The sequence below is a fragment of the Notolepis coatsorum genome (genome assembly GCF_963971535.1).
Source record: "Notolepis coatsorum genome assembly, chromosome: 6".
Lineage (NCBI taxonomy): Eukaryota > Metazoa > Chordata > Actinopteri > Aulopiformes > Paralepididae > Notolepis > Notolepis coatsorum.
This window is the reverse complement of record NC_140170.1, coordinates 49688961-49713099: the sequence shown is the minus strand read 5'-3', so window position 1 is coordinate 49713099 and position 24139 is coordinate 49688961. Positions and strand designations below refer to the sequence as shown.

The 24139-nt window shown below is 42.4% G+C and overlaps 1 protein-coding gene across 2 annotated transcripts in view; it reads right to left on the bottom strand.

Moving 5' to 3' along the window:
• Positions 1-24139, bottom strand: part of LOC311230114 (alanine--tRNA ligase, cytoplasmic-like) — an 86411-nt gene that overhangs the window by 57188 nt on the left and 5084 nt on the right. The window contains exons 2-11 of one of the 2 annotated variants that reach the window (XM_084316281.1): positions 17284-17441; positions 16410-16598; positions 13488-13633; positions 6872-7063; positions 6138-6282; positions 5037-5182; positions 3979-4087; positions 3513-3663; positions 1427-1551; positions 792-936 (exon numbers count right to left, since the gene is read on the bottom strand). In XM_084316281.1, the coding sequence (XP_084172407.1) occupies positions 792-936; positions 1427-1551; positions 3513-3663; positions 3979-4087; positions 5037-5182; positions 6138-6282; positions 6872-7063; positions 13488-13633; positions 16410-16598; positions 17284-17427 (1492 nt within the window). In that variant the 5' untranslated portion in view covers positions 17428-17441. The remainder of the gene's footprint in view (positions 1-791; positions 937-1426; positions 1552-3512; positions 3664-3978; positions 4088-5036; positions 5183-6137; positions 6283-6871; positions 7064-13487; positions 13634-16409; positions 16599-17283; positions 17442-24139) is intronic. The other variant, XM_084316282.1, reaches the window with a different exon arrangement.

Below are 24139 nucleotides of genomic sequence, written 5' to 3'. Positions count from 1 at the left end.
TCCATTTGTTTAATGCAAACGATTGTCATTATACACTGTCCTTTATAAACGAAATAAACTAAACTAAAGGTGCCTAAATTATGCATTACTATATTTCATCACAATAAAATAAGATATAGCTAGGCTACTGACATTGTGATAATGTCAGTAGTAGCTAGCTGTATCTATTGTTTACACTTGAAATGTGTATTTTTATTTTGTCACAATATTATTTGAAAAGTATTGTGTAAAATGTAACTGTATTTCTGAGTTGCAGCACTTAAAAACATTAAATGGACTGTTATATCATATTCAATTGTAGACATTTATTCATTCCCACTTATTAGACACTATTTTTGATGGTAAAATGAGCATAAAAAGCAAAATACAGAATTCTGAAATATTAAAACGGAAAAAACGGAATTTGGGAAAAAATAAAATGGAATTTGGAAAATAATAAAACGGATTTCATATGGCTCTACTCTTGCGTTGGTGACGAGCGCAATGTCCACTGTGCCACCCAGCCGGCGTGTGTATACCATAGTTGCCGTTGTATTTATATGTTGTATTGTGTGTGTATACCATAGTTGCCGTTGGGTTCAGAGTTGTATTTATATTTTGTATTGTGTGTATATACCATAGTTGGCATTGTGTTCTGAGGTGTATTTATATTGTGTGTATACCATAGTTGCTGTTGTATTTATATGTTGTATTGTGTGTGTATACCATAGTTGACGTTGTATTTATATGTTGTATTGTGTGTGTATACCATAGTCGACGTTGTATTTATATGTTGTATTGTGTGTGTATACCATAGTTGCCGTTGGGTTCAGAGTTGTATTTATATTTCGGGGAGTCGTCAGTAGCAGGAGTGCTGTTGTCCCTCAGCTCTTCGATGGCGTAGATGTCCAACATGATGTGGTCCTGGTCTCCAGACCCTTTCCCCTGAGACTTCAACTGTAAACACACACGTTTGTATTACTATACTGTGAGGACATACCATTAAACTAAAGCCCCTTTGTGACGGCATGAACTTTCTACCGGACCTGGGGCATTTTGAGGGACTCCACTCCGGGGACCAGGGTCTAAGCATTAAGGCCGTTTCATAGTCCAGACGTCGCAAACGCAGACCAGACTTCGCAGGGACTGAAATGGTGCAATAGCGGACCCCAGCATATGTCCCCATAGGTATCACGGAACATATACGTGTCTGTGCCCTGTACTTCCAGACTGTGTGAGGGCTTTTACTTGTTGTAAGTGCCGCCTTTTACGGTATCGCTAGACCTTTGATGACGGTGCACAGGGAGTTGGTGAACAGTTGGGCATTTGAAGCCTTTACTCTCTCCTCCGATCCCATTTTTTACCGCAACAGCTATCTTCTCCTCCTCAAAAGGTATCCAGGTCTAGTCCCATCCCTCTCTCCTTCCCTCTATCCCTCCATCCTTACCTGAGCAGCTTTCTTCACCTCCTCAAAGGCCTCCAGGTCTACTCCCATCCCTCTCTCCTCAGCAATCAGAGCAGTCAGGTCCAGAGGGAAACCGTAGGTGTCGTACAGCAACCATGCTGTGTCACCTAGAGAGAGAGAGAGAGAGTTTTATACAGGTTATTTTGTCTGTGACAAAGGATATGTGTCTAGAAAAGTGTGTGGAGAGGGGATAGAGGGAGGGGAGGTGAGAAAGGGAGAGATAGGGAAGGATACACAGAGAAAGTGCTGGAAGAAGATAATGAGGTATAGAGAGAGAGAGGGAGTGAGGGATGAATGGGGGAGTTTATTTATTTATTTATTTTAAAGGAGAAAACTATAAAACTATTCCATTAGAAGACTAATATAATTTAGAACAGTGGTTCTCAAACTTGTTCATGTCAAGGACCCGCAAATTGACCGGTCAGGTTTTAAGGTTGTCTCAGGCACACCTATCTGAGAAGATATCCATTATCTTAGTGATATAGTACAAAGTAACATAACCGTCTATAATGTACGTAGGTGGGGAGATACAAGTGGAGAAAGTGAAACCTATGATCACTAAGATATTATCTAGTTGAGGACCACTAAGATATTATCTAGTTGACCACTAAGATATTATCTAGTTGACCACTAAGATATTATCTAGTTGAGGATCACTAAGATAGGATCACTAAGATATTATCTAGTTGAGGATCACTAAGATATTATCTAGTTGAGGACCACTAAGATATTATCTAGTTGAGGATCACTAAGATATTATCTAGTTGAGGATCACTGACATATTATCTAGTTGAGGATCACTAAGATATTATCTAGTTGACCACTAAGATATTATCTAGTTGAGGATCACTAAGATATTATCTAGTTGGGGATCACTAAGATATTATCTAGTTGAGGATCACTAAGATATTATCTAGTTGAGGATCACTAAGATATTATCTAGTTGAGGATCACTAAGATATTATCTAGTTGAGGACCACTAAGATATTATCTAGTTGAGGATCACTAAGATATTATCTAGTTGAGGACCACTAAGATATTATCTAGTTGAGGATCACTAAGATATTATCTAGTTGAGGATCACTAAGATATTATCTAGTTGAGGATCACTAAAATATTATCTAGTTGAGGATCACTAAGATATTATCTAGTTGAGGATCACTAAGATATTATCTAGTTGAGGATCACTAAGATATTATCTAGTTGAGGATCACTAAGATATTATCTAGTTGAGGACCACTAAGATATTATCTAGTTGAGGATCACTAAGATATTATCTAGTTGAGGATCACTAAAATATTATCTAGTTGAGGATCACTAAGATATTATCTAGTTGAGGATCACTAAGATATTATCTAGTTGAGGATCACTAAAATATTATCTAGTTGAGGATCACTAAGATATTATCTAGTTGACCACTAAGATATTATCTAGTTGAGGACCACTAAGATATTATCTAGTTGAGGACCACTAAGATATTATCTAGTTGAGGATCACTAAGATATTATCTAGTCGAGGATCACTAAGATATTATCTAGTTGAGGACCACTAAGATATTATCTAGTTGACCACTAAGATATTATCTAGTTGAGGACCACTAAGATATTATCTAGTTGAGGACCACTAAGATATTATCTAGTTGAGGATCACTAAGATATTATCTAGTTGAGGATCACTAAGATATTATCTAGTTGAGGATCACTAAGATATTATCTAGTTGAGGATCACTAAGATATTATCTAGTTGAGGATCACTAAGATATTATCTAGTCGAGGATCACTAAAATATTATCTAGTTGAGGATCACTAAGATATTATCTAGTTGAGGACCACTAAGATATTATCTAGTTGAGGATCACTAAGATATTATCTAGTCGAGGATCACTAAGATATTATCTAGTTGAGGATCACTGACATATTCGGAACTTAATTCTGTATAATAAAAAAAGATGACTTCTAGTGGTTTTAACAGCCCTCTTCCACACTACAGCCTAAATATCACAACACTTGAGATCTGAGATTTGGGTCAGCCCGTGAAATTGTGTGTGTGTGTATATGTGCATCAGTACCAGGGATGGTCTTGCCATCTCCCAGGCTCTGTATCTTCCGGTCGAGGATGCGGCGCCCCCTGCTGAGTGTTTTAAGGAACTGAATCTCCTCCTCGTTTATAATGTCCTTCACCATGTCTGGATCCTTCTTCAACTCTGGGAACGCATCACCCTAGAGAGAGGGAGAGAGAGAGGGAGAGAGAGGGAGGGAGGGAGAGAGATAGGGAGAGAGAGGGAGGGAGAGAGAGGGAGGGAGAGAGAGGGATGGAGAGAGAGAGGGAGGGAGGGAGGGAGAGAGAGATGCATTCATTCAGTCATTCATTCCACCTTTATTTAAATTCCACCAGATAAACTAAACTGGAATCAAGTGGAGTGATAAATCAATATATCCTACAGCATATTTCAGAATCAGTACCGTATGGTTGGTAATCTGTCATGTAATAGAATAGGTAAGAGTCTCCCTATAAAGGGCAGAGTGAGTTCTTACCAGTGACTCCACCACCACGTCAACCAGAGACGCAAAGAATCCTTTCTGAGCTCCGAGCTTCTCATGAGAGTAACGCACTGCACGACGGAGAATCCTCCTCAGTACATAACTAGAGAGAGAGAGAGAGAGAGAGAGAGAGAGAGAGAGAGAGAGAGAGAAGGAAGAGAGAGAGAAGGAAGAGAGTTTTGATGTAATTCAAAACTGAACATTGTAAAGAAACTCAAAGTTGAGAGTGATGCACTGCTCTGTTGTTAAGTTGTGAGCGATGCGCTGCTGTTGTTCTATAAGGTAATTTAGAACTGTACTTTGTAAAGAAACTCAAAGTGTTAAGAGCGATGCTCTGTTGTATGTTGGAACATTGTTATATTTTTATTGAACTATTTTATCACACTTTTTACTGTCCGTTCTATTTTATTATTTTTTGCCTATTTTTTTACTGAATCAAACCGCACTTTTTTACTCTGTCTATTACTGAATTAAACCGTAAACACAGAGGCCTATTGGGATGCTAGATCCTAATGTGAAACACTGATTTACCTTGCTACCTCTCCATCTTTTTTATGCTCGCTTATGCCTGTATTTTTTTTACTGTTGTGAAGCACTTTGAACTGCAACTTCTGTATGAAAAGTGCTACACAAATAAAGTTATTATTATTATTTTCAATGATGCAGAGATTACAAAAGGCAAAGATAAGAGGATGAACAGACTGAGGGATGAAAAGCCAGAAGGATGAATAAACTAAGGGATGAACAGAGGGAAGAACAGTCAGAAATATAGAGGGCTACAGACAGAAGGACAGACATAAAAGAACAGACAGAGAGATGAACAGACAGATAAATTAACAGACAACGGGATAAAAGAACAGACAGAGATGAACAGACAGATAAATTAACAGACAACGGGATAAAAGAACAGACAGAGAGATGAACAGACAGATAAATTAACAGACAGAGGGATGAACAGACAAAGAGATATGCAGACAGAGGGATGAACAGACAAGAGATAAAACAGACTAGCTTATATGCATTAATTCCCACAGGTCTACATGATGCCTCACCCTCTTCCTGTGTTGTCTGGTCTGCCTCCATCTGATAGGGCGATGGTGATGGTCCGTGCGTGGTCTGCCATGACGCGGTAGGCCATGTCAATACCATCGGTATCTTCAGCACCAACCATACCGGTGTAGGGTCTGGCACCTGTACCCTACAACACACACACACACACACACACACACAATGTTCTGTTTTGTTCTGTTCTGTGAAGCACCTTTCCAACACCATCTATAGGCACCAGAAACCATTTAAATTTAATATAAAATTACTAGGTTTCAGCACTGATTTCCCAGATTTGATTGCGATTCACAAGGCTGATTGATTTAGATTTGATATTGATTCAATTAGGCTTGATGGTGCTGGTTTCAGGAAGGACAACACCTATAATTATTGTCCAAAGATGTAATTTGGTCAACTGAGTTTCTGTAGCAGTTCAGCGCAAGGACAACTAGACATCTGCAGGATGAGAAGGCATGATAGAAATAACATTTAGTAAAAATCTTCACACATCCACTGAAAAAGGGCATAGATTAAAAGATGGATCTTGCGATTTTAAGAATCAATTTGATTTGATTAAAATGAAACAATTGTCCAATGCAGGAGACGCTGGGTTCGAGCCCAGCTCTCGGCATTGCTACCAGCTTGGCTGGTCGTTCATACTAACACAATTGGCAGTGTTAGGGGTGGGAAAGCTGGTGGGTGGGTCCGGGTCGTTGTAAACAGCGACTCCTACAGTTCGGTCGGGGCGCCTGCTCAGCGAGGATAGGATCTAAGGAGGGTAGTGTGATCCTTCCACACGTTACACCCTCTCAGTGAGAGTCCGCGCTGCCAGGTGAAAAGAAGCGGTTGATTGGCTGGACGTGTGTCGGAGGAAGCACGTGATAGCCTCCACTCTCCCAGACCGACTGTGGGGGGTAGGTGCGCAGCGACCAGGAAGGGGATTGGGAATTGGCATAACGACTAACATTGGGATGGGAGAAAAACGGAGGAAAAAAGAGGGGGGGAAAGATAAGAAAAAAAAAGAAAAAAAATGAAACAATTGGATATATTTTCTTTTTATATCTTTTCCCAGCCCTACCAGTGAGGGGGCGATGAAGAGTCTTTACCTTCTGAATGGCGGCGAAGTACGGCATGAAGAGGTCAGTGTCGTAGTTTGACATCTTGTTCTGAAGGATCGACACCAGACGCTCCAAACCCAGGCCTGTATCTATACTCTTCTTAGGGAGGGGCTTCAACTCTGTCTCCGACTCCCTGTGGAGAGAGAGAGGGACAGAGAGAGGGACAGAGAGAGAGAGAGAGAGAGAGAGAGAGAGAGAGAGAGAGAGAGAGAGAGAGAGAGACAGAGAGAGGGACAGAGACAGAGAGACAGAGAGAGAGAGAGAGAGAGGGACAGAGAGAGAGAGGGACAGAGACAGAGATAAGAAATACATTGAATCAGTGTGTGTGTACTTTATGGATATTTATTGCACCTGAAGTATCCTAGCCAACATTATGGATAGCAAGTAATGTTTGTGTGTGTGTTATAGTGTGTGTGTGTGTGTGTGTGTGTGTGTGTGTGTATGTGTGTTATAGTGTGTGTTATAGTGTGTGTGTGTGTGCGCATGTTTGTTAGTGTTTCTTTTATTTATTTATTTTTTATATATGTTTTTGTAGATTTGTATTGGTTTGTACTACCGGGCAGTCCGGTAGAGAGAGAGGGAGAGGAGGAAATGGGAGACAGAGCAGGGGAAGACATTCGGCAAAGGACGCCGGGTCCGGGAGTCGAACCCGGGTCGGCCGTTTGGGGCCGCAGCGAGTCACATGGTGTGCTGCTAGAGCGCCCCCTGTTGGTGTTTCTAACCTGTTGAACTGAATGAAGACCAGGTTCCAGATCTCCAGGACGTTGGGGTCGTCCATGTTGACCAGGTGAGCGGCGTCTCTTCCTCCGATGCGGTCGTAGTGCAGCTCGCTGCAGGGACCACATGGCCCGGTGTCCCCCATCTCCCAGAAGTTATCCTTCATACTGCCGGGCAGGATACGACCCTCATCCATCCTGAGGAGAGGAGAGGAGAGAGGAGGGGAGAGGAGAGGAGAGGGGAGGGGAGGGGAGAGGAGAGGAGAGGAGAGGAGAGGAGAGGAGAGGAGAGGAGAGGAGAGGAGAGGAGAGGAGAGGAGAGGAGAGGAGAAGAGAGGTGTGGAGAGAAAAAGAGAAGGGAATGGGAGGAGAGGATAGGAGAGGAGAGGAGAGGAGAGAAGAGAGGTGTGGAGAGAAAAAGAGAATGGGAGGAGAGGATAGGAGAGGAAAGGATAGGAGAGGAGAGAAAAGAAGAGAGGTGTGGAGAGAAAAAGAGAAGAGAATGGGAGGAGGATAGGAGATGAGGAGAGGAAAGGATAGGAGAGGATTAAATATACCCGCCAATATTACCCTGTTATATACCCACTACAGGGACTTTGAGACACATTTTTGAAGGAGCCTGCAATCTTTCAACCACCATACAAAATCTTGACACATATTAACACTTTGATCGCCGGGGTTAAATTCATAATTTACCATCCCTCGCCAGCCCTATTTAACATGGAGAAGTTCCCCTTCTTTGCAGGGCTATAACTTTTTAAATTGTATTGCTAAATTGACATTACTATGGCCCATTCAACGTCCTATATATATTGTTCAGGGTGTAGCAACGTTATACTTTTTCATTCACATATTCATACTAAAATACGGTCTAAAGTATGTTTTTATCGTTTTCTGCAGCTTTCTCCAGAACTTGATTTATAGCCCCAAATGCATTATATTGATGATGAAATACAGTTTGGTAGGAATCTGTGCGAGATAAAAAATGTCAACTGGACGTGCTTCTAGGAGTTACTACGTATGATCTGATGATGACCGGATGGGGGGGGGGGGTCGTTTATAATTCCGTGGCCAACGTTAGATGATTCATCTAGTGTGGGTGATATGATCATTAGAGCAGTTAGTATCGAAGATGTTAAAAAATAACGCTGAAACTCACGTAGCTTCCTCGCGCCGTTGGGAGATGAGCGTGGAACAGAATTTTTTCTATTATGGGATGTAGAAATATCCGATCCATTTCCAGGTTGTATAGTAGTATATATGTCCAAATCAGGTTGTTTATCGAGTTATTGGTAACGGATTGCTATCCGTTGTGATCAGCTCGAGTCCTGGGACTATTAGCGAGTGATCGGACCGAATTGAAATGAGCACCAGCTTCCACTTCCTGTTTCTGCCCTGGGCGATCCGCCGATCGGCCACCAGATGGCGCTCTTGAACCGTTGGAGAGTTGAGAGGGGCTCAACAGTACATCTCATGTCTCCGGGGGAGAAATATGATTTCGATCACAGATTTTTGAAATATTGATATCAAAGACGCTGTCCAGCGTCTTCGGCAGAATGAGCATGGCGGGGAAAGACGTGTTTCAGCGTTTTCGGCGATTAAAGTGTTAATAATTTTAATTGCTTGCTTGTTGATATCCCCCCCCCCCCCCCCCACACTCATGTGTAGTGATGGGAATTGATAAGATTTTATCGATACGATTCCATTATCGATTCTGCTTATCGATCCGATTCTTTATCGATTCCCTTATCGATCCCTGATGAATTTATAATTTAAATAAATAAATTGAAAATGCAACAGAACTAAGCTGGTTAGAATAACAACATACAACTTGACATTTCTGATTGTCATTTATTGTTGAGCCCCCATGTCAGAAAAATACAAAAACTGTAAACAAATTTAATTAACTATAGCCTACACTTAAATAAAATAATGTATTTGAGATTCTCTTAATTTTTTTTCGAAACAATCTTTTATTTTATTTTTTATAAACACTCCATTTGAATGAATGAACACATTTTATTTATATAGATTGAACTGTTCACAGGGAAGAGGAAGGTGGGAGAGAAAAGGGACAAAGAAAATTAATCAAATATCTCAGTGTCCCCCTAAACAAATTTAAAGGGGGTCATCTTGACCCCTCCCAAGTCATCCTGGCTCAAACACTAACGTTAGGATCTTATCTTTTCTTCTTTGCAACCACATTGTGCAACGCCTGGAACCGCCTCCTCTGGAAGTCTTGCCTACTGTGAAGGGGTGCAATTGGACTAATGGACTCTTGCTTTTCTTTTGCTCTCAGGTCGATTTTGAGAATGAAGGTGGTGACATTTCTCCATCTCAGCTTCTTGGTTATGTCTAGGTTGGCTTCTGTACCTCATGCTTGAGAGTTTGATGTTTCTACAGAGCTTCACATTAACTGGACAATGCTTGCTCTCCCTTGAGTAGTGTTGAGTGGCAGACTGCTGCACTGCTTGCAAGTAACCTTCCCTGGTTGGTCAGTTTTACAAAAGCAATCCAGTGTGTTTCCTAGTGTGTTGACGTCTTTACAGCATCTCGCACCACTCAACAAAACTGTTAACATTATCGATAGCCAATGAAAATATGTTATGCAAGAATAGCAGGTCTGATAAATGTTGCTTTCACGTTTCGCTTAGACCAGGTGGAAAAATAATCCAAACATACATAAAGCTCAATATTTAAAAAATGTATATGAATATTTTTTCATCCGGTTAAAAACGGAAAAATCACATCCCGAAATAAGAGACTTTGAGGAATCCTGACACACCAGCCATATCATGCTAAGTCACTGGGAAAGGGTTGAAACGATGCAGTTTTGTGTTTCACTTTTCTTTTTTACCTACCTATAAAAATTGTCAAAAAGTTGGAGAACGTGATAAGAATAAGTTGGACATTCACTACATGGACTGACCATCGAGGCATGCAACGATCCTTTTACACGTACTGTAGGGCAAACATGCGCAGAAAGAATAGATATATTTCAACCAGAACAATCGGACTGAGCGTTTACAGGCTAGGGCTGGGCGATAAAACGATAATTATCGCGATATATTTTAATAATCGATATCGATCGATAATAATATAAATATCGATATCGATAGTTTTGTTTTTTTGTGACCTGCAACAGGGCAGTTTTAAAACCAGAGACAGTGGACAGACTTGTCTTTCTTGCCTGCAACTTAAAGTAATGGCTTTGCTTGTCCAAATGACAATACTTTTTTTTTCTCTTGTCCATTTATTTAGTTTGCTTTCTTTTTTTTTTAAACTTTGACCAGTCAGCTGGTTCTTTTAGCGTTTATCGCTTTTTCTGGTCAAGCACGACCGACAGAAACAGGTTGAATGGGGTATAGATCGGGGGAAAGACACTCTGAGAAAATACGGCGAGTCCGGGAGTCGAACTCGTGTACCCCAGATCCGTGACGCGCACGGTTGTCCCCGACGCCGAAATAGCGTCCGAGGTACGTGGTGAGCTACTGGAGCTCCCTAGTTTGCTTTCTAATTTAAAATACAGTTTGAAACCATCTGTACACTGTAGGCTATGTGTGCTAGCAGAGCTAGTCCCCAGTTGCGAGTCACGGTGCACATGTGCGGTGGTTTGTCCACCAAAAAAGCGCCAAAAGATAGAAAAGAAACTAGCAGAGCCAGAACTATTCAACTCCCCTGGAGCCACAGCCAGCAGAAAAGCCTGTTTACTTTCGCTTTCAAACCAGCTGCAGCCTGAGAACTGGAGTGTGAGGGGCTGTAACACTAAAGATGACGACGACAAAGAATTGCTGCAAAATAAACATACATATTATAAAAAAAATATTGTACTTATAATAATATCGATAATTATCTTATTATTTTTATTTTTGGCCATATCGCCCAGCCCTATTACAGGCACTAATATGTTCCTATTATATAATGTTTACACCACACCTCTCAACCCAATTGAAATGTCCCTCCGATCGGGCCAGTCTCTTCCAATTGAGGTGGTTACATGAGGCCTTTTTTTCTGATCTGTAGGGTTGGGTACCGTTCACATTTGAACCATTACTGGAACCTGGGAATCGATACCGGTACCCGATGGTAGCTTTTTTCCTGTACTTTCGTAATAACAAATGTTATTTCAGTTGTAAAACTAAACTAAAGTCTAAACTTCTCAATTTCAACATTGTTATCACACCACACAAACTAAAACCCCTCCCTATGCCCCTCTCCCAAACCGTTCCTACAACAATTTTTTTTTATGTTGCATGACCATGTATACATTTATTATATATTATAATTTTTTAAGTTTAAATATCAACATTATCTGGCCATCCTCAGTAAATACTATCAAACTCCTCTGACCTCATCTGGTCTTTCCAAAGACCAGAGATGGGACTTGCGCGCGCACACACACAGAAAGGGACAATGGCTTATAGCAGACTTAATGATTTTAGAATATTTCAGCTAATGAAGTTAAATGTTTAATATCATCAACTATCTAGTTAGTTTTTATAGTGTAACATTAAAACGAGAGAGAGAGAGAGAGAGAGAGAGAGAGAGAGAGAGAGAGAGAGAGAGAGAGAGAGAGAGAGAGAGAGAGAGAGAGAGAGAGAGAGAGATGTCATAGCTATTCAAATTGAAGGTCCACGCTGGTCTGTGTCTATTATGAAATTACAATTCCGCGTCATTTAAGGTCCGCTGGTCTGTGTCCATTAAGAAATGATAATTACAGCGGCTGGGTGGCACAGCGGACAAGGCGCTCGTCACCAACGCAAGAGACACTGGTATCGAACCCAGCTGTCAGCGTTGCTCCCGGCTTGGCCGGCCGTCATACTAACACAATTGGCAGTGTTAGCGGGTGGGAAGCCGGCGTGGGTGGGTCTGGGTGGGTCTACAGTTCGGTCGGGGCGCCTGCACAGCAAGGAAAATATCTAAGAGAGGTAGTGTGACCTTCCACTAGGGCTGTCCCCGACTAAGGATTTGGATAGTCGACTATGATTGGCCAAAATTTGCCGTTAGTCGACTATTAGTCGACAAAAAAAAAGTATAATATTTATTTTTTATCATTCCATTTGGGCTGTGGGGGGTGCTTAATGTCTGAAGGAGTCGACTGAAGGCTTCTTGTCCTCTGCAAAAGCATGCAATTGGTCCACTGATGGATACATCTTGATATTTGTCTAGTCTAGTGTGTTCATTAGATGGGTGAAATCCTCTTTCAGTGCCTCTGTGCCTGTTTTCGTAGGCAGTTAGCCTCTGGTATGCGTGCCATTAGCGTTAGCCACGCTTCTAGGCCTCTTTTCTTTCGGAAAGAATGATACAAAAAATTTAAATAAAAAAGAAATGTATTAAAAAAATTAAAAAATAAAGAAAGAGGTTGGCAGTTGACTACGGCTCCTTTCGACCGATTAGTCGACTAATAGGGGTCAGCCCTACCTTCCACACGTTACACTCTCTCAGTGAGAGTCCGTGCTGCCAGATGAAAAGAAGCGGTGGGCTGGCTGCCTAAATATTAAAGGCAACCAACTTGTGTCTAGCCACGCCCAACTTGCGTCTAGCCACGCCCCCGCGGCAGCATTATGTAGCAGTAATCCCCCCTTTTTTAACATCGAGAACTAGCTCAACTGGTAGTGCTGCCTTGCTGTGGATTCTGCGGTCCGTTGGTGACAAGTTCGATTCCCTTCAATTTTCTTTTTTTTAACATGCATTCTTTCGGCGGTTAAGTTTAGGCATGTTAACTTTAAGCATTGTTTCGGAGTTGGTTAAGGTTAGGCATTGTTTCGGAGTTGGTTAAGGTTAGAAGGGTTAAGTTTAGGCACTGTTAAGGAGCTGGTTAAGGTTAGAGTTTGTCTTAGAGAATGGCAATATTCTTTCGGAGTTGGTTATGGTTAAGGTTAAGGTTAGGCATTGTTTCGGAGTTGGTTAAGGTTAGGCATTGTTTCGGAGTTGGTTAAGGTTAGAAGGGTTAAGTTTAGGCGCTGTTAAGGAGCTGGTTATGGTTAGAGTTTGTCTTAGAGAATGGCAATAGACAGCCTATTTCCGCGCTGCAGCTCTCTCGCGGTCACATGGGCGTAGTGGCCAATCAGAGAAACGCTAAACACAAGTTGGTTGCCTAAAATATTCACGCGGGCTGCCTACACATGTGTCGGAGGAAGCATGTGATAGTCTCCGCCCTCCCAGACCGACGGTAGGGGGTAGAATGTGCGCAACGACCAGGAAGGGGATTGGGAATTGGCATAACGACTAACATTGGGAGGGGAGAAAAAAATTAATAATAATAATAATAACAATAACAATAACAATAACAATAACAATAACAATAATAATAATAATAATAATAATAATAATAATAATAATAATAATAATAATAGTAATAATAATAATTGCGTGTCATTGAAGGTCCGCTGGTCTGTGTCTATCATGAAATGACTATTTCCCTACTGATCGGGCTATTATTCAGATAATTAGGGTCCATGTAAACGCAGCTACTGCAAGCCTATGGTTAGACTGGGCAGCAGGGGTGAACGTGAGGAACTGTGTGAAGCAGGGTGTTGCTGAAAGAGCCCTTACGACCCTGTATTAATAAACAGGTAAAAAAGAAAAGACACCCCATTAAATGTAGAAAACGTGGACTAACCCCAGGTCCATCCAGATCTGTTTGCACTCCAGGTCAGGTTCCAGTCCAGCATCAGGGTGACCACCAAAGTAGGTGACGTACAGACGCTCGATGGGAATCCCAAACTCCTTGGTCAGCAACTCCAAGGCCATCTCACAGGCCAGATGCTGCAGAGAGACAGCGGAGGAGAGACAGAGGAGTGAAACGCAGTGTGACATATATGTTGCACATGCTATGACAGATGCAGTCTGTGCGATTAATTAATTTACTGAGGTAGGTAGCACCTGTGCGACAGCCCATGTGTGAAAAAACGTTTTCTTTTGCATGTGAAGTGAGGGCTTGTGAATCAATGCGCCTTGCTTGCCTTCTACTTGGTAGTCATAGTCTATTGTTCAATTAAAAAGCATGTTCCCATCTGTGTAGAGTACGTATATCAGCCACCAAATCCCACAATTATTAGCAAACAATGCCATTTTTCTTGGTGAGTCGAGCGAACTAACCATGTTTATGGGACACCGGGACAAAATGTTGAAGAGGTATTTTCAAGTCTTAAATCAAAGTAAAGAAACTAGCCAAACCCCAAACAAAGTGTAACATATTGATGTCTTATACAGTTGTTATGTCCCTGCAATTGACCATTAACTCAATGGCCGCCAACAATGATTTAATATGTGTTAGCCCGCCAATCGTTGAACGCCAACCACGTATATATACGTTATTGGATCGTTATTTCTTTTATTAGATATTTCCATTCATAAAAATGCAGGCAGCTGTGTGAAATCACTGGGGATGGGTCTGAGATCGCAAAAGTACAATACCGCCACCTAACGCCTTGCGGCCGATATTACACTCCATTTGAAACGATGTGGCTGGGTTTGTGTACAACGACACAATGATTTATATTATTACAAATATGGTAACGTGGTTGTGGCTTTTACAAATAGTGGTTAGCTTTAAAGATGAATGGCTATGATCACGGAGCAATAGTGTTAGGTGAAACAGTTACTAGCTCCTCGGCTAGTAGTAGCAAGGCTCTCTGCTTCCTGCCACTACCTGCCTGTGACTCTCAGAGCCCCTCGCTGCCCTGCACCTGATGTGACATCATCATTAAGATGACACACGCACGCTATGAACCATGGATTAAAATATGCATGTGCGTGAAGTTGTGGTTTGGTCGACAAAATGTTTGATAAAAACGCTAAAACTGGGTCAATTTCGAGAATTTTTTCCCCCTCTTCATGAAAGTCAGCGTTGGCCTAGTCACATTGTTTATTGAACAAAAATACAACCTGCAAGTTGGCCTTTAAGGCTTGGGCGGTATGACGGTATTACGGTATACCAGGGTATTTTAAAATCCTGACGGTTTGATTTTCAATACAGTCAAAAATACAGATACGTTTCTTTCTAGATGGGATCGTCACAGCGAGCGTGACGTCACAGACTGTGCGCTACGCAATGCTATACCTTCTCTCCCAGCCCCTATACCTTCTCTCCCAGCCTCTATACCTTCTCTCCCAGCCTCTATATCTTCTCTCCCAGCCCCTATACCTCCTCTCCCAGCCTCTATACCTTCTCTCCCAGCATCTATATCTTCTCTCCCAGCATCTATACCTTCTCTCCCAGCCTCTATACCTTCTCTCCCAGCCTCTATACCTTCTCTCCCAGCCTCTATACCTTCTCTCACAGCCTCTATACCTTCTCTCTCAGCATCTATACCTTCTCTCCCAGCCCCTATACCTTCTCTCCCAGCCTCTATACCTTCTCTCCCAGCCTCTATACCTTCTCTCCCAGCATCTATATCTTCTCTCCCAGCCTATATACCTTCTCTCCCAGCCTCTATACCTTCTCTCCCAGCCTCTATACCTTCTCTCCCAGCCTCTATATCTTCTCTCCCAGCATCTATACCTTCTCTCCCAGCCTCTATACCTTCTCTCCCAGCCTCTATATCTTCTCTCCCAGCCTCTATACCTTCTCTCTCAGCATCTATACCTTCTCTCCCAGCCCCTATACCTTCTCTCCCAGCCTCTATACCTTCTCTCCCAGCCCCTATACCTTCTCTCTCAGCATCTATACCTTCTCTCCCAGCCTCTATATCTTCTCCCAGCCTCTATACCTTCTCTCCCAGCCTCTATACCTTCTCTCCCAGCCTCTATACCTTCTCTCCCAGCCCCTATACCTTCTCTCCCAGCATCTATATCTTCTCTCCCAGCCTCTATACCTTCTCTCCCAGCCTCTATACCTTCTCTCCCAGCCTCTATACCTTCTCTCCCAGCCCCTATACCTTCTCTCTCAGCATCTATACCTTCTCTCCCAGCCTCTATATCTTCTCCCAGCCTCTATACCTTCTCTCCCAGCCTCTATACCTTCTCTCCCAGCCTCTATACCTTCTCTCCCAGCCCCTATACCTTCTCTCCCAGCATCTATATCTTCTCTCCCAGCCTCTATACCTTCTCTCCCAGCCTCTATACCTTCTCTCCCAGCCTCTATACCTTCTCTCCCAGACCCTATACCTTCTTTCCCAGCCTCTATACCTTCTCTCCCAGCCTCTATACCTTCTCTCCCAGCCCCTATACCTTCTCTCACAGCCTCTATACCTTCTCTCACAGCCTCTATACCTTCTCTCACAGCCCCTATACCTTCTCTCACAGCCCCTATACCTTCTCTCACACCCCCTATACCTTCTCTCCCAGCCTCTGTACCTTCTCTCCCAGCATCTGTACCTTCTCACAGCCCCTATATCTTCTCTCCCAGCCCCTATATGTTCTCTCCCAGCCCCTATACCTTCTCTCCCAGCATCTGTACCTTCTCTCCCAGCCTCTATACCTTCTCTCCCAGCCTCTGTACCTTCTCTCAGCCTCTGTACCTTCTCTCCCAGCCTCTGTACCTTCTCTCACAATCCCTATACCTTATCTCCCTGCTCAAACAACCTCCCAGCCTCCATACCTTAAAGTAGTCTCCAAAGGACCAGGACCCCAGCATCTCAAAGAAGGTGTGGTGGTAAACGTCTTTCCCCACGTCGTCCAGGTCGTTGTGTTTCCCTCCGGCGCGGATGCACTTCTGGGTGTTGGCAGCACGACGCAGCCGGGCCATGGGGTGAGACGGGTCAATGGTGTTCAGGAAGATGGGCTTGAACTGTGGAGGGAAGGAGGGAGAGAGACAGAATGTAGGACGAGAAAGATGAAAGGATGAATTGTTCTTTAGTGAAAAAAATGCCTTTGTGTCTCAACTTGGTTCAGAACACGGAGCTGAGGGATACAAGTGGATGTTTATTGTTTAAAGGAAGGGGAGAGGTTATGCGAGTTAGACAGAGTACATAATACATATAATGTTAGTTAGTTGTGTCCTGCTGCCGGGCTGTGATCAAAATATTAAAGATGGATTGAGTTGATGGATGGATGGAACAACCAACGAGATGGAAGAGACCATATCTAATTAATAGCAGCATTGTGTCATTAAAGAAAGATGAACAGACCAAAGGAAGGAAGGAAGGATAGAAGGAAGGATGGAAGGAAGCAAGGAAGAAAGTATAGAAGGAGGGAAGGATAGAAGGAGGAAATAAAGGATAGAAGGAGGGAAGAAAGGAGGGAAGGAGGGGAGGAGGGAATAAAGGATAGGAGGGAAGGAAGGATAGAAGGAATGAATAAAGGATATAAGGAGGGAAGGAAGGATAGGAGGGAAAGAAGTAAGGAAGGAAGGAGGGGAGGAAGGAAGAAAGGATAGAAGGAGGGAAGGAAGGACAGAAGTAGGGAAGAAAGGAAGGAAGGAGGTATGTAAGGATGGATGAGTGAAAGGAACCAGAGAGTGATGGAGGACAGACCTGGTTCATGCCAGCATTGGCGAACAGCAGCGTGGGGTCGTCCAGCGGGACGGTGGCAGAGGAGTGGACATACTGGTGCTCATGGCGACGGAAGAAGTCGATGAACTTTTCACGGACCTGAGATGCCGTCAGCGAAGAGTCCATTCTGAATGGGCTGCCTGGGCACACACACACGCGCATACACACGCACACACACACGCACACACACACACACCACACACACACACACACACACACACAGGGTGGGAAATCAACCTGAGTCACAAGGTAGTGCCTGATGGACTAAACTATAAAACATTGAATTTCAATTATGGTGATTTCAGTGGATTTTTTTTCCAAATTTCAAATACTGAAAGAAAACCTTCGACATGAATTGAACACGTTATATTATCAACCTCATGATAAGTAAATGAACAGGTAATGAACAGCTGGGTAGCAGGTGGTTCTGAACTCTTGGTACCGGACTTCAGTAAACACACAAGCATTAGCCTGCCTGGCTAACATGTCACTAGCGCTACAGACACAGGGCTTTGCCTAAACAATGGTATAGAGGGAGGCGTAATGGTTATGTCATTGCTGTTTCCGGCCGGTCCACCTCGCAAAATCACAATGTATTTCCCCCATTGCCCATTTCCAAATCGTCTCATTTAAAACAAATAAAGCATGGACATTGGCACGGTGTACCTTTCTGTGCGTATTCATCCACAATCTATAGCTCAACATGAAAATATTCGCAATTAATCGTAAAATAATTTGTTGAATTTTATTTCAAACAAAAATGCTTAAACAATAATGTCAGTAATAGAAGGGAACTCATTTTGTGCAAAAATGGAAAGCTTGCCAATGTTCATGCGGCAGAATTGTTACAATAGCCGATAATCCATTTTCCCAATGATAAATAATCCCTATACGGGTGGACCTTGCGGGCGGTCCAAAGTGACGTCAGACTACACCTCCCTATAGTGGCGCAGCGCCACCCTGTGTTTTAGGTTGAGAGTTAGACAGAGTACATATAATGTTAGTTAGTTGTGTCCTGCTGCCGGGCTGTGATCAAAATATTAAAGATGGATTGAGTTGATGGATGGAACAAACAACGAGATGGAAGAGACAATATCTAATTAATAGCAGTATTGTGTCATTAAAGATAAATTAGGCATAAAAGAAAATATTGTTTGGTTCCTGTTGGTTGTCAGTTAAGGCCATGGGTAGGTAGGGATTTTTTTATTTATTTTTTTATTCTTTCCCACGGCGACTATGGATAGGGAATTTCTTTATTTAATTAAAATGTTCACAACAACATGGATGCATGTACTCTGCCAGCATGTTTAATATCCATAATACTAAAAGTTTGACTAAGATTTTTATGAAACTTTATTGTAAAAATCTTTATTGTATATATTTTTTTAACCAAACCATTATTTTTTTTAGGCCTTACCAAAAGAAGACCAAAGACCAAAAGAAGGAAGGAAGGAAGGGAAAAAATATATATAAACAAAGACCGTGCATATAAACAAAGTGCATATAAGCAAAGTACATATAAACAAAGTGAATACAAACAGGACTTTTTTCCCTAGATGTCGCCGTTTGACAACATTGCAGATTCTACCTTCAATAGGTCTATGACTCTGAATAAGAAGGTAACAGAACAGAATACAGAGGGCAGGTCCGTCCCCACCGGTTAAACCAGCTTAGTCATTCCGTCTAAAACCCCCAGGGTCTGTTCTGCACACACACACACACCTCTGTTTTCATTCAATGTGGTAACATGTTACCCTTAACCTTAACTATAACAACTACAAGCCTGACCCTTCCTTAACAATTACGAGCCTAACCCTTAACACAGTGGTCGCAAACAACGAGTTTACTCATTATTGGCCGCCAATCGAATAGTGCCAATAACGAGTTTACTCGTTTTTGGGATCGTTATATAATCGTTTATTCGCTATATCTATTCATAATTCATAGCCGCAGCCTCTGGTATAGTCTTCAGACCCTGTCTGAGCTGGCAGACGGTCAACACCGCCCTCTACTGCCAGGCGGAGATATTGCATCTCATTGAAAATGGGCTTGTGTCTTTTAGGAGGCGATCTGAGCCAGGCGGTCATTGTGAAACGGTCGGTAGTGTGGTGCGGACCTCCATGAGCATTATTTGGAATTGCGATAAGATATTTGGATTATCTCTTTTGCATTACATCAGATACAAGGTAAGAACATCATATATGAATTTGATCGTTGATCTGACATTTATTTCTACCGCGATCAAAGCGATCTGTGTGTAGGTGTATGTGCTTATTACCGTTGGCTGCGGTGGGGGTGGGCGGGGGAGCGCCCCGCTACGACGGTCATTTCATGTATGGACGAGGAGACATAATAGTGATAATCTAGCGTTGATTTCAGGATTAGATAGTCAGCCGAAAAATTACAACGTGATGACTGGATTACAGTAAAATGCATTTTTCTCGCCTTTTCCTGGAATTACTGAAAAACACCCAAACCATACTCTATTCAAAACGGTATAAAACGGAAATGTACGGATGAAAAAACAATCTGTCTCGGCAATGTTGACTAGAAGCAGCTCACTGAGACCCGACGGCGTTATTAGACCCATAGATATAATATTAGGGATGGGCGTGAGTAATCGATCGAGAAAAATCGAAAAAACAAAAAAAAATCGAAATTATAAATGTTTATGATTTTTTTTAATTTTTTTTTTAATTTTTTACATATCTTTTCACATGTATGTGTAAGATTATAACGGTTGGTTGGTTTCCTTAAACATATATACGTGAATGAACAAAAATAAGTAAAAAACTATTAAAAAAAATATTCTAATATTTTTTTGTATGTTTTTTCCCCCTTTTCGAGTAATACACGATCAATCGAGTATCCATGCGATCAACCGATCTGGATTTTTCTTTAAAATGCCCATCCCTATATAATATAAGATATATTTTAAGCACTCGCAAATGTCACAGTCTAAAACTATATACATTGAATAACCAGGCTGTCTGGCTGTCGTTTTACAGGCTGGGTTAACACGTTCAGAATGTAAAGTAATGGGCCCACTCTTCAAGTCAAGTCAAGTCAAGTCAAGTCTCCTTGTTCCAGGTGAAATCCCAGGTGTCATGGGAGGGGTACAAAAAAGAAAAACGTAGTAAAGTACTTGACGGTCTATGAATCATGTAGTCTGAACTCTGAACTTGGCTTAAGCCCTCCAAAATGCTCCAATATGTCCCAGCAGTGGAGCCCTACGGAGTCTGAATGGGGCAGTAAAGCCCAACGCTGCGGGTGGAGTTCCCTGGGGGTCCAAGTACTGGTAAACAGCCTAACCCTCGCCTGGCTATGGAAACACCTCGCTAGCAACCAGAGAGCTAGGAGAGTTGTACTGGAAAATAATGTAGCAGGCACAAGGGAACCTTCCAATGGTTCAAGTCAAGTCAGCTTTATTTATATAGCACATGTACAATGACTAAAAGCCAACCAAAGTGCTTTACAGGTAGGACACGATAAAAAAAACACATACAATGCAGTAACAAGTAAAATACACAAAAATTACAGAAAAAGGTATAGTACACTAAGAAAACAAGAGCAAGGTGCAATATAAAAGAGACAAGGTAAAAAAAAATTAAAAGTCCTGAGTAACAGCAAACGTAATGTACAGGTGGCAGGCTAACTCTGGTCAAAGGCCAGGGAAAAGAGGTGCGTTTTAAAGGCCTCTAGGCTCTGGGCAGATCTAATGTGGGGGAGGCTGTTCCAGAGCAGAGGGGCAGCAGCAGCGAAGGCTCTGTCTCCCCTGGTTTTGAGCCTGAGACCTTAGGGGTCTGGATGGGGTGTGGTGGCGCAGGAGCTCAGCAAGGTATAATGGAGCCAGCCAGCCCATTTAGTGCTTTAAAAACAGTCAGTGGTAATTTAAAATCAATGCGGAAACGGATGGGGACCCAGTGTGGAGTGAAGCCAGGACTGGTGTAATAATATATGGTCACGTTTTTTGGTACCAGTGGGAAGACGGGCAGCCGCAATTTGGACGAATTGTAGGCGACGGAGCAGCGACTGGTCAATGCCAACATACAGCGCATTACAGTAATCTAGCCGGGTTGAAATGAAGGCATACCCTATCCAGATCCTTCTGGGAGCGATATGCTTTGGTCTTAGCCAGGAGTCTGAGGTGGAAAAAACTAGTTTGCCAAACAAAGACCAATGGAACCGGGAAACTTCAGATTACTATTCCTGAATGAAGTCATAGACGTAGTAGTAGAACTAATATTAGTAGTAGTAGCTGTGGTAAAAGCAGTAGCAGTAGTAACAATAGTAGTAGTACTAATAGTGGTAGTAGTGGTAACAGTAGTAAATAGTAGTAGTAGTAGTTGTAGTGGCAGTAGTAGTAGTAATATCAGTACTAGTACGTTTGCCATAGTAGTCTGTGATACCAGTTACTCTGTGTTCAGGCATCCACTGAGTACATTACTTGCCCACCGGATATCAGTGCCCACATTCAAATTAGAAATGCTAATTTGTAAAATACTAAACATGTTGTCAAGCATGTAAATCAGACAACATTATAAACTAAACGTGTCTGTATGGACAGCAGCTATTTATAGGTTTCACTTTCACTTATAGTATTTTTAACTTTGCGTGAAGGAAATAAAGAAGGCTCTCAGAGACGACATGTTATGCGACACGTAGGGTTGGGTACCGAACTCGGTACTTTTAAGGGTAGTGACCGAATTACGTCAGTACTACCAAGTAGCGATTCACGTTAGATAAATTGGTGCCACATTTTGGTACCTAAGACCCACCCAGTTAGAAAATAACACACAATTGTAATTTCATAATAGACACAGACCAGTACGAGCAACAGGTCCAATGTGTCTAACATGCTTTGCATGTTAGGAACTGATTGGGAGAGGGAGGTGGGGAGGGGTTTTAGTTTCTGTGGTGTGATAATAACAATGTTGAAATTGAGATGTTTAGACTTCAGTTTAGTTTTACAACAAAACCTTTTTTTTTGTTAAAATGAAAGTACTGAAAAAAGGTACCACCGGGTACCAGTATTGATTCCCAGGTACCGGTACTGGTTCAAATGTGAACGGTACCCAACCCTAGTGACACGACGCGCTATGCAACACGACACATTATGCAACACGACACGTTATGCAACAACACGTTATGTGACATAACACGTTATGTGACACGACACGTTATGTGACAGGTTATGTGACACGACAATGGACTACATTGATCCGTTCGTCAATGATAGAACAGATAGAAAAGTGACGGAAGGTATTATTTTTTAATTAGAACCTAATGTGAACTATCTGTCCAATATAGTCTGACACTGGGTGCTGTAATCCCATAAAGTTGAGTATATCAAAAGCAGGGTAGCCGGACCAGCACTCTCAGGTTCAATGTTTTTAATGGCAGCCTGAATTGGAAACAGACATGTTTCGGAACTATGTCCTTCTTCAGTGATATGGCTAGCGATAACTATATAACTATCTGTCCAACAAATGGATACTAAGTAATCATTAAAAATTTATTAAAAAACAGATGTAGGCGCCAGACAGACACAGCGGAGCAATCTAGCCGCATAACGTTAAAGATCAAAGTAATCGCTCTACAAAATAATTTTGTAAAATGTCCGGTGTCACCGGTAATGTCATAGGAAATTCCACATCACGTGGCAACCCAAAGTAGTATTAGTAGTAGTAGTAGTAGTAGTAGTAGGCTAGTAGTAGTAATACCTGTAACCTTTTTATTGGGTGAATGTGTAAAAATGTTAAATAAAATTAACACATGAGATAGTAATAAGCTAATGAACAAGGTCTAGATCATTTCCAAATGTTCATTCAATCAATCACCGTGCAGATTGATTCATTGAATGAAAACTTTATTAACAGATTGCAGAATGGGTACAATACAGTACAGTACGGCTCAATACACACAATTGTTAAGGGGATGCAGACCAGAGAAAGACTTTTGTCTTGTTTACATCAGGGTCCCCCATTTTCAATTCATCAGGAATTTTAAGTAAGGGTGCAACTTGCTCCGTGCAATCCATTCTTTGTAGATCTAGCCCTGAGTATTTTCTCTGCAATCAGGCCCATGGAGAGAGATCCCTGCAGCCTGACATCAGGTCAATCAGGCCCATGGAGAGAGATCCCTGCAGCCTGACATCAGGTCAATCAGGACCATGGAGAGAGATCCCTGCAGCCTGACATCAGGTCAATCAGGCCCATGGAGAGAGATCCCTGCAGCCTGACATCAGGTCAATCAGGCCCATGGAGAGAGATCCCTGCAGCCTGCCATCAGGTCAATCAGGACCATGGAGAGAGATCCCTGCAGCCTGCCATCAGGTCAATCAGGACCATGGAGAGAGCTCCCTGCAGCCTGACACCAGGTCAATCAGGCCCATGGAGAGCTCCCTGTAGCCTGACAGCAGGTCAGTTCATATGTGCAGCCTGACACCAGGTCAGTTCATATGTGCAGCCTGACACCAGGTCAGTTCATATGTGCAGCCTGACACCAGGTCAGTTCATATGTACAGCCTGACACCAGGTCAGTTCATATGTACAGCCTGACACCAGGTCAGTTCATATGTGCAGCCTGACACCAGGTCAGTTCATATGTGCAGCCTGACACCAGGTCAGTTCATATGTACAGCCTGACACCAGGTCAGTTCATATGTACAGCCTGACACCAGGTCAGTTCATATGTACAGCCTGACACCAGGTCAGTTCATATGTACAGCCTGACACCAGGTCAGTTCATATGTACAGCCTGACACCAGGTCAGTTCATATGTACAGCCTGACACCAGGTCAGTTCATATGTGCAGCCTGACACCAGGTCAGTTCATA